The 14,277-nt window shown below is 39.2% G+C and overlaps 1 protein-coding gene across 10 annotated transcripts in view; it reads right to left on the bottom strand.

Annotated features, from left to right (window-relative positions):
* Positions 1-14,277, bottom strand: part of LOC143033825 (5-phosphohydroxy-L-lysine phospho-lyase-like) — a 345,670-nt gene that overhangs the window by 82,029 nt on the left and 249,364 nt on the right. For 9 of the 10 annotated variants that reach the window (XM_076199342.1, XM_076199340.1, XM_076199339.1 and 6 more), the window contains one exon: positions 10,408-10,541. In XM_076199342.1, the coding sequence (XP_076055457.1) occupies positions 10,408-10,541 (134 nt within the window). Of the gene's footprint in view, positions 1-6,181; positions 6,440-10,407; positions 10,542-14,277 lie in introns of those variants that run through there. The other variant, XM_076199343.1, reaches the window with a different exon arrangement.

The raw sequence follows: 14,277 nt of genomic DNA on the forward strand, positions 1-14,277 counted from the left end.
AGACATTAAGTGAAGCTAAAGATAAAACAAAAAAGAACAAAGACAGAAAATGCAGTTCAATTGGTATATTCAAGAATAAAAAAAGGGGAAAAAAAAAAAGCAGAGAATGAGATGGAGGGAATAGAAAATTAAAAGTAGCTTATACCAATACAGATTAATCTCAAGATTAAACGAACTAAATGATTGCCTGTCAGAAGAAAAGACAGACATAATGGGAATTGTGGAGACAAAATTAAGGGATCCACTATTACCAAGCAGTGATGGACATGGATTAATCATTGGCTTAGAAACAGAGAGGAGATACAGGATTGAAGAGTTATGTTCCTGGTTAAGAAAAAATTAAATGTGATGAAAGTTACACATGGAGAAAACAGGGTGGAGATTATCACAATAGGGGTCAAAGATAGTGACATGAAAAGCAGAAAGTTTGCAGTGATTTATGTGCCCCCCCAAAACGGGGTCTTGGAGAATGATTACTCTAAAATGTTAGATGATACAAGGCTTTCATTAAATGAGATGATGAAGGATAGAAGTAACGCAGTACTTATGGGAGATTTTAACTGCAAAGAAATCTGTTAGGAAGATATGACAGTGAAAAGTGAAGAGGATCAATGAGGAAATTTACCTAGTTGTATTTACCTAGTTGTATTTTGCGGGAAGGGGAGCTATGCTCGTGTTGTCCCGCCTTTGTATCTTGCAGTGTCTAGTTTGTTTTTAAACTCATGAATGGTTTTTGCGCATACTATTTCATTGTCCAGTTTGTTCCAAGTGTCCAAAACTCTATGAGGAAAACTGTTTTTCTTCAGTTCTCTTCTATAGCTATGTTTTTTTATTTTCTTTCCATGTCCTCTTGTGTTTCTTTTGTCCCAGTTAAGTAAGTTCTCACTATCGAGTACCTCTGTGCCTTTCATGATTCTGTAGATGGTCAATAGGTCACCTCTCTCTCTTCTTTGCTCCAGTGTCGGTAACTCCAGTTTAGCCAATCTCTCTTCGTATGATAGGTTTGCAAGTGCAGGTGCCATTTTTGTAGCTGCTCTTTGGATTCTTTCTATTTTCTTTATATTCTTTTTGGTACTGGGGGACCACAATGTCGCTGCATACTCTAATCTAGGCCTTATCAATGTAACCAATATTTTTTTCATCATGTCTTCGTCCAAGTATGTAAACGCCACTTTTATTGATCTTAGCAAATTGTAAGTCTCCCCGACAATTTTGTTAATCTGTATATCATAGGACAGGTCGTTCGTGATAATTACTCCCAAATCTTTTTCGGATCCTACTTTCTTTACTTCTTTGGTTCCAATTGTATATTTTCCTGATATTCTGTTTTTGCTTTTTCCAAACTCCATTATGCTACACTTCTTAGTATTAAAGTCCACTTCCCATTTCTGACTCCAGTTCCATACCCTATTTAGGTCTTCTTGCAGTGCTTCACAGTCCTCATCAGTTTCTATTTTCCTTAGCAGTTTGGCGTCATCGGCAAAGAAGCTCATGTAGCAGTTCACATCCTCATCCATGTCATTCATATAGATAGCAAACATTATTGGTGCCAGCACAGATCCTTGCGGTACTCCACTGATCACCTCTTTCCAGTCTGAATATTTTTCTCTAAGCACTACTCTCATCTTTCTACCAGTCAGAAAGTCCTCTATCCATTTTAGTAGGTTTCCCTGTATTCCTCCTATGTGTTCCAGTTTTTTTAGTAGTTTTCTGTGTGGTACTTTGTCAAAGGCTTTTTGCAAGTCTAGGAATGCACTATAGAACTATAGAACATACAATGACTATAGAACATACAATGACACAATGGGCAAAAGAAAATGCAAAATTTAGAAATAATGAAGAACTGTCGAGACTAGATTGATTATTTACACCAGAACCTGAAATTGTGGACAAAATTGAATACAAGACACCAATCGCAAAGTGTCCATATATTACTCGAGTTAGATCTAAATGAGGAAATATATATATATATATATAGAAATGAGAAACACAGAAAAGGAAGACTGATGTATAGTAAAATGGACTTTGAGAAACTTACAAAAAAAAATCTTAAAGTTGGAAAAAATTCTACAATGAAGAAACATTAGTGGAAGAAAATGGATGATTCTGATGAAAATCTACAAAGGAGTGGATATGCCCCAAAGCAAAAAACAGGAAAAGGTGTATATTAAGTGCTGGTTTAACAGAAGGTGTAGCAAAGCAAAATATAGAAGAGATAAAGTTTGGAAAAGATGAAAAAAAAAACCAGAAAGTGGCATATATACATCAAAGAAATTAATACAACCACTCCTCGTTTAACGACGACAATTGGGACCAGCGCGCCGCCGTTAACCGAAAGTGTATACATATACGTACATGTACTGTATGTACAATGTCCAGCAATACATGTATCTTTATTTTCGTGTATTTTCCCTCTTTTATACAGTACAGGTACTCCTCGTTTAACGACCTACTCGGTTAACGACAACTCGGAGTAACGACGGGCTTTATGACGTCGTTTAACGTAAATCTCCCGAAGTTACGACGTCGTGTACGATAATCAAGTTGGCTGAGGCAAATTTGTATGATGTTATAAATGAACTTGTACGGTGGATATTACCTGTGAGGCAAAGTGTTCTGAAGCTTAGGTCTACATTACCATCCTGCAAGCTGCAAAAACTACCTGGGGTACAGTGTATACCGGTAGTGGTAAATTTTTAGTTTCGACCATGGGCGCAATATAACAATAGAAAATTAATTATTAATTTTGTAAATTATAATGTATCAACGTAATATGCAATTCTGTGAGCGGAAATGAAAAAAAAAAATGCTAAAACAGATTTCGTAAGTAACGAAGTCATGTCGGACGAATGGTACACCATGTTTGTTATGATAGATGCCGATGTCGAAGAAATGAAAGGATGATAAATTAATTCGTCTAACCTAAACTAACACAACCTGTGTTTAATAAATCATTACCTGCAAATTAAATGTTATCCTGCTTGTCCTCGTTGTCGTCGTCGTGAGAGACGTTGGCAGACAACAAGATGGCGTCCCGAGCCTATGCTACCGACTTCTTTCATTAGCATATTTTCTTATAGCATGGTATTTTTTACTTTCATTTCCACCCACAAAATTGCATATTACGTTGATACATTTTAATTTACAAAATTAACAATCAATTTTCTATTGCTATATTGCGCCCATGGTCGAAACTAAAAAAAATACCCCGGTATTCAATATGGAATGTCAGCATACGCGGATTTGGTCATATACGGTAATTTTAGGAACCTAACCACCGTAAATAAACAGTAAATAAAGCTTTAATGTACTGTATAAAAGAGGGAAAATACATGAAAATAAAGATACATGTATTGCTGGACATTGTACATACCAAGATCGAGAGAATACAAGGTCTGCTCGCGCGCATGTTGTGACGTCATCTGAAGGGGAGCCCACAGAGAAAATGGTGAAAACGTAAGTGAAAAATGTTAGGTAAAAGAGAAAACGTACAGGCACCACAGAGTTTCTGGGAGACTTACCTATTTCATGTTCTGCAACCGTTAAAATGGGGGTTTCATTTTGGAAAAATGTTCTTGTGGTTTATCTTTGACATATTTAATAAAGAAACAGACGATGCAGTTAAAACTGGTGATTGACGTAAACGCCATCTAGTGAGAGAGCCGCACAGTAAAATGTATGTGGACGAAGCGGCTCTCCGTGAGCTTTCCCGTCTTTCCTATATATTCTTTGGGCCAAGCACTTCTAGTGACGTCAATGCGCAAACGACCTAAATACTGGATAGCTGTTGAGTAGACCTTGTATTCTCTCGATCTTGGTACATACAGTACATGTACGTATATGTATACACTTTCGCTTAACGACCAATTCGGTTAACGACGGCGCGCTGGTCCCAATTGTCGTCGTTAAACGAGGAGTACCTGTACATTAAAGCTTTATTTACTGTTAATTTACCGTGGTTAGGTTCCTGAAATTACCATAATGACCAAATCCGCGTATGCTGACATTCCATATTAAATACCGGGGTATTTTTTTAGTTTCGACCATGGGCGCAATATAGCAATAGAAAATTAATTATTAATTTTGTAAATTAAAATGTATCAACATAATATGCAATTTTGTGGGCGGAAATGAAAGTAAAAAATACCTTGCTACAAGCAAATATGCTAATGAACGAAGTCAGTAGCATAGGATCGGGATGCCATCTTGTCGTCTGTCAATTGACGGCCTCGGTACTTCCGACTACCTCGCCAGGTATATTTTCTTGAAGGAATGTTATGGTGCGGAGATACATGCATTCCTTCAAGCTGCAAGAACTTTGTATACCCTGCAAACTGAGAGAGTGGTTGAAAAGCCCGCCATCGTCTCTCACGACGACGACAACGAGGACGAGCCGGATGACATTTAATTTGCAGGTAACGATTTATTAAACACAGGTTAGGTTAGTTTAGTTTAGGTTAGACGAATCTATCATCCTTTCATTTCTTCGACGTCGGCATCTATCATAACAAACATGGTGTACCATTCGTCCGACATGACTTCGTTACTTACGAAATCTGTTTTAGCACTTTTTTGTTTTTTATTTCCGCTCACAAAATGGCATATTACGTTGCTATATTGCGCCCATGGTCGAAACTAAAAATTTACCAATACCGGTATATACTGTACTCCAGGTAGTTTTTGCAGCTTGCAGGATGGTAATATAGACCTAAGCTTCAGAACACTTTACCTCACAGCTAATATCCACCATACAAGTTCATTTAAAACATCATACAAATTTGCCTCAGCCAACTTGATTATCGTACACGACGTCGTAACTTCGGGAGATTTACGTTAAATGAATATTGGTCTGTCATAAAGCCCGTCGTAACTTCGCGTTGTCGTTAACCGAGTAGGTCGTTACACGAGGAGTGGTTGTATGTAAAAATACACAGGGAAGAAAAAAGAATCTATGAAAAAGACAATAGAAAAATGTAAGGATCAGCCAAAACTATTCTATATGTAAATGGCCAACTAAAAAATAAATAGGAAATAGTGGAACTATGCCAAGGGAATATGAAATACAGTCAACTCTCAATTAACGAGAGGGTTACATTCCTGAAGACGTGTTAATCAAAATTGCGTTAGTTAAACATATTTTTTCCATAGGAAATAATGGTAATGTGTGTGTGTGTGTGTGTGTGGGGGGGGTTAGGTTCCGGGACACTGGAAGTCTTGTCTATTTTGGGATTTTGTTACTCTGAACTTGAACAAGCACTTTATCAATATATTTGTAGGCTACAGAAACAACAAAAACACACATTCTTTGTATTTATTTGTAGTACACAGCTATCTATTCTATGTGCGCACTCATTACCAGCCACTCTCCGCCTCACTCGCCTCTTCCTCCAACTCCCGGGCACTCGTCACCAGTCCCTCTTGTCCCCAGCCACTCTCCAGCTCATTTGCCTCTTCCTCAGACTCCCGCTGTCCTTGCTCACCAAGCTGTCCTTCCTCACCCCACTGTCCTTCCTCAACCCGCTCTCCTTCCTCTTCCTTCACTGGCTTCATTTTGAAGAATTGACTTAGTTTTGTCTGCATTGTGACTTTTTTCTTTTGAGATAGCATGATTTTGTGGCAGTTTATGTTAGCCATGACTTTTCTTGCAACTGTTGCACTTCTATCAACGTTTGGATTGTTGGCTTCTAGGATGTCAAGTGTGTCCCTTATGGATGAAAGAGCTTTCTCCAGATCCTTTCTGGTCAACACTCTCTCAGGCTCTGGGGTTTCTGGTGTAGACCGAGACTCTGCTGAACTGTAGCTTCTCCCTCTCCAACAGTTCTTCATTTAACAAGTCCACACTGTGTGATTCTAAGAGTTCAGCGATGTCTTTCTCCTAAATTTAATGAAATCTGACTTCCTTGGCCTTGGCAAGGCATTCCAAGTTTGACTGGGAAACTGTTTCTTGGATGTCAAACCCAGTAAAATTGTAGACTAATTGAGGACAAAGATTTTTCCATACTCCATTGAGGCACTTCCTTGGCACTTGCTCCCAAGATTCTTTGATGAATCTGATAGCATCTCTGATAGTAAAGTTCTTCCAATATTCCTTCACAGTCAGCTTGTATTTGTTTGTCCTCTCAACCATGTCAGTAAGAGTTGAGCATAGGTAATATGACTTGAATGTCTTGATTATCCCCTGGTCACATGGCTGAATCAGAGACATGGTGTTGGGTGGCAAGGAAGCAAGCTGAATGTTGCTGGATAAGTTCTCTACAGATGGAGGATGGCTGGGGGCATTTTCCAGAATTAGGAGAATCTTGAAGGGCAGGTCTTCCCTCTTGCAGTAGAATTCCAGTTCTTTCTCCATCTTCCCAAAGTGATCCTTGAATATGGTGCCCATCATCCATCCTTTGGCATTGGAGTACCAATGACAAGGGAGGAAGCTCTTGACGTAGCCCTGTGAAGACACAAGAACAAACAAAATTAGTTTACCATTAATTGTGGGTTGGTGACACCATTTTCTTTTTTGTTTTGGTGTAGAACAGAAAATGAGAGTTTACAATCTCTAAATTATTCATTTCTCTGTAACAATTTTTCAAGCTTTTATGACTTATAATCATGGTCCATACATTTAAAAATTAGTTTACCATTAATTGTGGGTTGGTGACACCATTTTTTTTTTTTTTTTTTTTTTTTGTGTAGAATGGAAAATGAGAGTTTACAATCTCTAAATTATTCATTTCTCAGTAAAAAAAATTCAAGCTTTTATGACTTACAATCACGGTCCATACATTTAAAAATTAGAACAGAAAATGAGAGTTTACAATCTCTAAATTATTCATTTCTCTGTAACAATTATTCAAGCTTTTATGACTTACAATCATGGTTCATACATATAAAAATTAGTTTACCATTAATTTTAGGTTGGTGACACAGTTTTCTTTTTTTGTTTTGGTGTAGAACAGAAAACGAGAGTTTACAATCTCTAACTAAATTATTCATTTCTCTGTAACAATTTTTCAAGCTTTTATGACTTATTATCACAATCCTTACCTTTAAAGCTCGTGGATTTTCGGAATGGTAGACAAGGGCAGGCTTCAACTTGTAGTCTCCTTCAGCATTGGCACCCAACAAGAGAGTAAGGTGATCCCTAGAGGCCTTAAATCCAGGTGCTGTCGACTCCTCTACCAAGATGTATGTCCAACCTGGCAGTTTTTCCAATATAGACCAGTCTCATCTATATCAACTACTGTATCTGCTTGGAGGTGTAGCCACCTTCCTTAATGATGAATGATGGTCTTGAGGGTAGCTGGATAAGCTTTAGCTGCTGCTACATCAGCAGAGGCAGCTTCCCCAGTCATCTTCAGATTGTGGAATCCATAGCGTTGTTTGAAGTTGGAGAACCACCCAGAACTTCCTTGGAATGTCTTGCATTTGCCTTCCTCTCTCTTGTCTTGTATATCCTTGTAGAGGCTTACAGCCTTAGCCTGTATAATATCCATGCTGATGGGGACATTGGCCTTACTCTGGTGCTGTATCCACTGCGCCAACATCTCCATCCTCTCCATCTCCGTGGATCTTACATGGGAGCACTGTGTGGAAGAAGCTGCTGTACCTGCGACAGCACTACCATGAATCTTGTCAGCATTTGTCCTGATGGTGCACAACATGCTCTCATTCAGTCCCATAGCATGCACAATCACAGAAGTCTTTTCTCCCCGAACATATCTATCCAACACTTCTATTTTCTTTTCGATTGTGGGAGTCTTTCTTGATTTCTTAGGAACACTTTCCTGTGAGGTGGAAGGACGCTTGGGTGCCATAGTAGAGTAAACTTGTACACAGACACTTCCACTCACAGTGTGAGCTAGCTTCAGACTGAGATCAAAACAGAGTGTGGAAGACTGACCGCACGGAGTCCCTCTCTCTCAGTGCTCTTACCGCCAAATCAAATAGTGTTAAATCGAAATTGTCACGTTATTTAAAATTTTTCCTTAAGAATTAACTAGTGTTAGATCGAAAACACGTTAGTTAAACTCGTGTTAATTGAGAGTTGACTGTACTCAGAAGAAACAGAGATGGCTTCAGTCATGAGCAAACACTAGGTCAGTTTTCACTAAAGAAAATGTACAACATCAGGATGAAGGGAGAGAAGTGACCCCACCCCCCATGAAGGAAGTAATAATAACATAGAAAGAAATAATGGATAAAATAATGAACCTTGATATCAGGAAATTGCATGGCCCAGATGGAATAGTGAACTGGATATTAAAAGAATGTAAAGAACCAATAGACAAAGTATATAACATAATAAGTTGCTCACTCAAAGAAGAAAAAATACCAGAAGACTGGAAAAATGCTGATATCATACCAATTTATAAAGGAGGAAATAAGGAAGACCCAACAAATTACAGACCAGTTTTCTTTACAAGCATAGTAGCCAAAATTTGTGAAAAGTTATAAAAAGTAGATGTATAAAATATCTGGAGAACAATATACTAAATCCAAGACAATTCGGATTTAGACTGGGAAGATCATGTGCCACATATATGATCTATTACTCAAGACTACTAGATATAATACAGGAAAGGGATGGATGGGCTGATTGTGCTTTCCTATATTTACAAAAAGCTTTTGATAAAGTCCCAGACAGAAAACTATTAAGAAAACTGGAAACCATAGGATGGAGGACTTTTTGCATGGAAGAAAAATGAGTGTAGTGCTCAGAGATAAGAGTTCTATTTGGGAAGAGGTGATTAGTGGAGTTACACAAGGATCAGTATTGGCACCAATAATGTTTGCTATTTATGTGAATGACATGGATGAGGGTGTGGAATGTTACATGAACCTCTTTGCAGATGACACAAAACTGTTAAAGAAAGTGAATACTGAAAAGGACTGTGACTCACTGCAGAGAGATCTAAACAGGGTTTGGAAATGGAGTCAGAAGCGGGAAGTGGATTTCAACATTAAGAAATGTAGCATAATGGAATTTTGAAAAAAAAGGGACATCAGGACAATATAAAATTGGTGAAAAGTAAAAAAAAAAAAAAAAATTGGAATATGAAAAAGACTTGGGATTAATCATCACAAAGGATATGTCTCCTGACAAACATATAAACAAAATTGTTGGCAAAACCTATAACTTGCTAAGATCAATAAAACTGGCTTTCACTTGGATGAAGAAATGGTAAAGAAAATACTAGTCACACTGATCAAGACAAAATTGGAGTACACAGCAACACTATGGTCATCCAGTACTAAAAAGAATAAAAGGAAAATTGAGAGAATCCAGAGAGCAACCATGAATATGGTCCCAACACTATAAAAACTGCCATATGAAAACATTGTCAAAACTAGAATTACCAACTCTGGAACAAAGAAGAGAAAGAGGTGACTTGTTGACCATCTACAAAATTATGAGAGGTATAGAAATCCTTGATAGAGAAGACTTACTAAACTGGGATAAGAGAAACACTAGAGGACATGGAAAGCTCAAAAAGGACAGTTATAGAAGAGACCTGAAAAAGAACAGCTTTCCCCACAGAGTGGTGGATGTATGGAATATGGTAGATGAAACATTAGTGTGTGCAAAAACAATACAAGAATTTAAGAGCAAATTAGATATGGCAAGATACAGTGACGGGACGTCACCAGCGTAGCTTCCCTTCCCGTAAGATACATCTAGGTAACACAGCCATTCTCCAGTCACCCCCATCTTCTGTCTTCTCCCTTTCTCAACAGACATCCCCCTCTTGCTCAATGCCCCTTTCACACCATCTATCCATTTCATCCTTGGTCATCCCCTCAAGTTCACTCCATCCACCTCTGCCTTCCAAAATAATCTTTCTTCACTCATACTTTCTGTGTGTCCAAACCATTCCAATACAATTTTATCAGCCCTACATGGCATCTCCTTGACCACTCCCATTCTCCTCCTCATTTCTCACTCTATCCAACCTTGTTACCCCTACAATACTTCTCAGATATTTCATCTCAGGTGTGTCAAAAGGAGAAATACTTTGTATCCTCATTAGAAGATTCCACTGTAACATCTTTTAGTCCCAGAAAGTTGGCTCTTTTGGTTAGTCTGCACTGTCTACTAAGAAGTTTCTTAGATTCCCTATTGTGGGCCTCCTAGATGAGAGATGTGGGGCAACAGACTGATTGATTCATTTATGTCCTCAGCCTGGATTATTTCCTCTTCTAATCTGTCCTAGTTACTGTTTGTTAATCATATGTCAATTTTTTTTCCACATTAGAAGCTCTCATTCATGTGTAATTCATTCAATCCTATTTGTTCTCAATACTGCTCTATGGACACATTGTCAGTCAGTACACCTCTTTTAATTGTTTACAGTACATTTACACCACCAAAAATTTAATGCAATCCATTTTACACAAAACATGGCAGACAATACTTACCAATAGGCTTTCCTATAATGAGAATATCTGGAGAGACTGCCTGTACTTCAAATGACCAAAAGTGTGATCCAATTCGCCCCAAGCCAGTTTGCACCTCATCTGCAATGCATAAAGCACCCCTCTCTTTTACCATCCTGAAACAGAGAAAATAAAATAAACATGTACAAGGATTGTATATATGGGATAGATGAAAAGTCCCCATCTGGGGTATTGGCTGCATATTATTGTGGGGATAAAAGCTACTCAGTAGCATGCAGTTGACACTTTAGGGTTTATATGGGGCACCCCTATGGACCAGAGTCACACACCATTTTGTCTGTGATACAGGAAATCTCTATTCATTGAGAATAGATGCTACTTTATTATACTATGACTGTCCCTCTGTTATACTGTCTCCCACTCTTAATACCGTCCTGTACCACTTCTCTGAAAAATCACTTCCTTTTTTGCCAAACCCTGTGGTAGGGGAGAAAGAATACTGACAAAAACAGGATGGGGATCAGGACTTGGCATCTTTCTGTAATCCTAAAGGGAATATTCCTAAAAAAAGCAAAGGAATAAGAGGGCCTGGTAGTTTTCCAATCAGAACCCTAAGGTTTGGGACTTTTAACCCCTTCCATACGGTGCCGCACACGTAGGCGTCATGGACTTAGATCTCGGTGGCAGCAGCCAATGCCAGCCGTACGACGTGTCATAATAATACTCGCATCATAAAATATAGTCACCGCTTATATCGATCGTTCTCTCTTCACCCGTGAATTTTGATAACCATAGAAAATGCGATTACAAAAGAATTAGAAAGAATGTCAATATGGAGGGGCGACTACAATAAATATAATCAAGACGCCGATATGGCAGCCTCGCGAATACACTCGCTCCCCATGACGCGTACGTGTGCGGCACCGTATGGAAGGGGTTAAGTGCATGGATGTGGTACAAATGAGAGTAAATGGGAAGAGATAAGCAGTATGTTTGTGAGAAAAAAGGTAGATGTGTTGGCATTGAGTGAATCTAAGTTGAAAGAGAAGAGCGAGTTTGAGTTTGGGAGTGTAGCTGGGTGTCAGGAGTGAAAAGAGGACAAGGGAGAGAAGGGGTGGCTATAATAGTAAGTGAAGAGATAGCTAAGTGTGTGGTGGAGTGGAAGGAGGTTTCTTCAAGGTTAATGTGGATGAAGGTGAAACTGGGAAGGGAGATGTGGGTTTTTGTAAGAGCATATGGGCCTGGCAGTGAGGAGAGTGTAAAGGAAAAGGAAGTTTTTTGGATATATTTAAATGAGTGCATAGAGGGTTTAGGGAGAAATATCAATGTAGTGTGGGAGATCTCAGTGCTAGGGTAGGAGATGAACCAATAGACGGAGTGGTTGGGAAGTGTGGAGTTCCTGGAAAAAATCATAGAGGAGAGATGATAGTGATACGTCTAGAAAGTTGATCATAGCAAATACAGTGTTTAGGAACAAAGTCAAGCATAAGTACATATGGGAGAGGGTGGTGAATGGAAGGGTGGTAGATAGGGTTTTAATGGACTATTTAGTGGTAACCAGGAAAAGATTAGGAAGTTTTGGACATGCATGTTCTTACGGGAGAGGGTGGGGAAATATCAAACAAATTTTTGGTGGAAGGTAAGTAGAGAGTGGAGGGTAGATGGAGAAAGAGGAAAATGACAGAAGACAGGGTGCTTTGAATGAATTGCTTATATAAGAAAGAAAAGGAGAAGGAGTATAAGAACCTGAGAGAAGCATGGGAGGGAATGAAGGCTAGAATAGAACTAGGAGTGGAGGAGGTATGGTGATGTTTCAAGAAGAAAGTCACAAGGTGTGCAAAGATGGTGTGTGGAACAAGGAGGACAGGAGGAAATAGAAGGAAGGGTAGTGAGTGGTGGGATGTGGAACCAAAGAAGGTTGCAGAAGAGAAGAAACAAGCATTCACAGATTGGCTACAAAATAAGACGAGAGAATCATATGAGAGGTATAAGGAAAAGATAAATAAAGCACAAGATAAATGAGGCAAAAAAAGGAAAGATGTGAAATGGAGTAAGAGTATGACAGAAAATTTTGAAAGTAATAAAATTATGTTTTGAAAAGAAATTAAGAGAGAAAAAAGAGGCAAATCAAGTAGAGAAGAAAAGTTAAAAGGTGCAGATGGAGAAATGATAATGGAAGAGACAGCAGTAAGAGGAAGATGAGCATAGTATTTTAGGTACTTGATGAATGTGAAGGAAGATAGGGAGGGAAAGGTAATTGCAATGGAGGAGAAATAAGGAAAGATAAGGTGAAAGCAGTGATGAGAGCAGTTAAGGCACCTGGGTTAGATGGGTGTCATGCAGTGTCTAAACAAGAGAGGTACAGTGATGGTGGACTGTCTGGTGAGGTTGTTTAAAGGTCAACTGAGAAGGTTTTCAAAGAGGTGGTGAATATTTCCTAGATGTATGGCTTAGTCCATTTTTTATAAAATAATGCAAGAATATTATACAAGGTGACATATGTGGCAGGGAAGGGAGGAGTGGAGGTGGAGGTAGAATGTAGATTGAGAGAAGCGAGTAAATGCCTTGGAGGATTAAGAATTGTAATGAGAAATAGACATTTGGGAATGGATGCTAAGAGGAGACTGTATGAAGGAGTGATTGTGCCAACAGCACTGTGTGGGGCAGAAACATGAAACATAAGAGAGGAAGAGAGAAGGAGTTTGAATGTGTTTGAGATGAGGTGTCTGAGAAGTATGATAGGGGTTACTAGGCTAGATAGAGTGAGAGATGAGGTGAGGAGGAGAATAGGGGTGGAAAGGGAGTTGGGAGATAGGGTTGATGAAAGAGTATTAGGATGGTTTGGACACATGGAAAAAATGAGTGAAGAAAGATTAGTAAAAGAGGTGTAGAAGGCAGAGGTGGAAGGAGTGAATATGTGGGGGCATCCTAGGATGAGATGGATGGGGTAAAAGGGGCATTACAAAAGAGAGGAATGTCTGTTGAGGAAGGACGGGAGAGGACAGAATATAGGGGCAAGTGGAGAAGGGTTGTGTATGGATGATGCTGTGATACATGAGGGGGAGTGGGTGAGGGATGGGGGGTGAGGTAGTATGTGTGAGAGAAATTTGATACAACCCAAAGGAATTTCTCCCTAGCTTCTTTTCTGCAAGAGGGGACGGAGAGGGGGGGGGGTCGCCAAATTAATGAAGCAGCCTTGCTGTGGATGTGCTGTGTCCTGCGACACTTCTTCTGACCCACGGCAGTGGACAGGATGCAGGGATGACCATCATCCAGGAGGTGTCAAAATGAGAGGGAGGGAGGAGGGTGGAGGGGAGTGGAATATGTATGGGATGGAATAGGTGGGAGTGGTTTCTATGCCTTTTTCTTTTTTTGCTATCTTCCTGTGCATATGTATGTATGTATCTTCCTGTGTATATGTATGTATGTATCTCACTGGCTGAGTGGGTTAGGGAGTTGTTACTTGCAGCAAAGGTCAAGGTGAGGGCAGTTTGAGTCCTGCCACCGGCAAAGTTGAACCAAGGGCATGGTTCATTAAATTTCACGCCACAAAGCCCTCTGTGAGGAGAACCGTCCTAGCCTCCTGATAAGGGGAGTTGGGGGTGGGGTGGGGTGGGGTGGGGGGTTGTGACATTGAACCATATCATCATCAATATCATCACCTGTTTGTTTATTATTTAACTATACTTATGCATTTATTTAATTCATTATTATTTATATCATTGTAATTTTTTTTATCTTTTATCTATTTATTTATTTATTTACTTATTTCTTATTTATCATTATATTTTTTTTGCATCTGACCTACTCATGGACCAAAATGTCTCCTGCTGGCATGCTCTGCCTTTGCAATCCTTTGTAATAAGTAAGCATACCATACCTGCCCAGACA

This window comes from Oratosquilla oratoria, chromosome 16 (assembly GCF_046742065.1).
Source record: "Oratosquilla oratoria isolate Oo_2021 chromosome 16, ASM4674206v1, whole genome shotgun sequence".
Taxonomy (NCBI): domain Eukaryota; kingdom Metazoa; phylum Arthropoda; class Malacostraca; order Stomatopoda; family Squillidae; genus Oratosquilla; species Oratosquilla oratoria.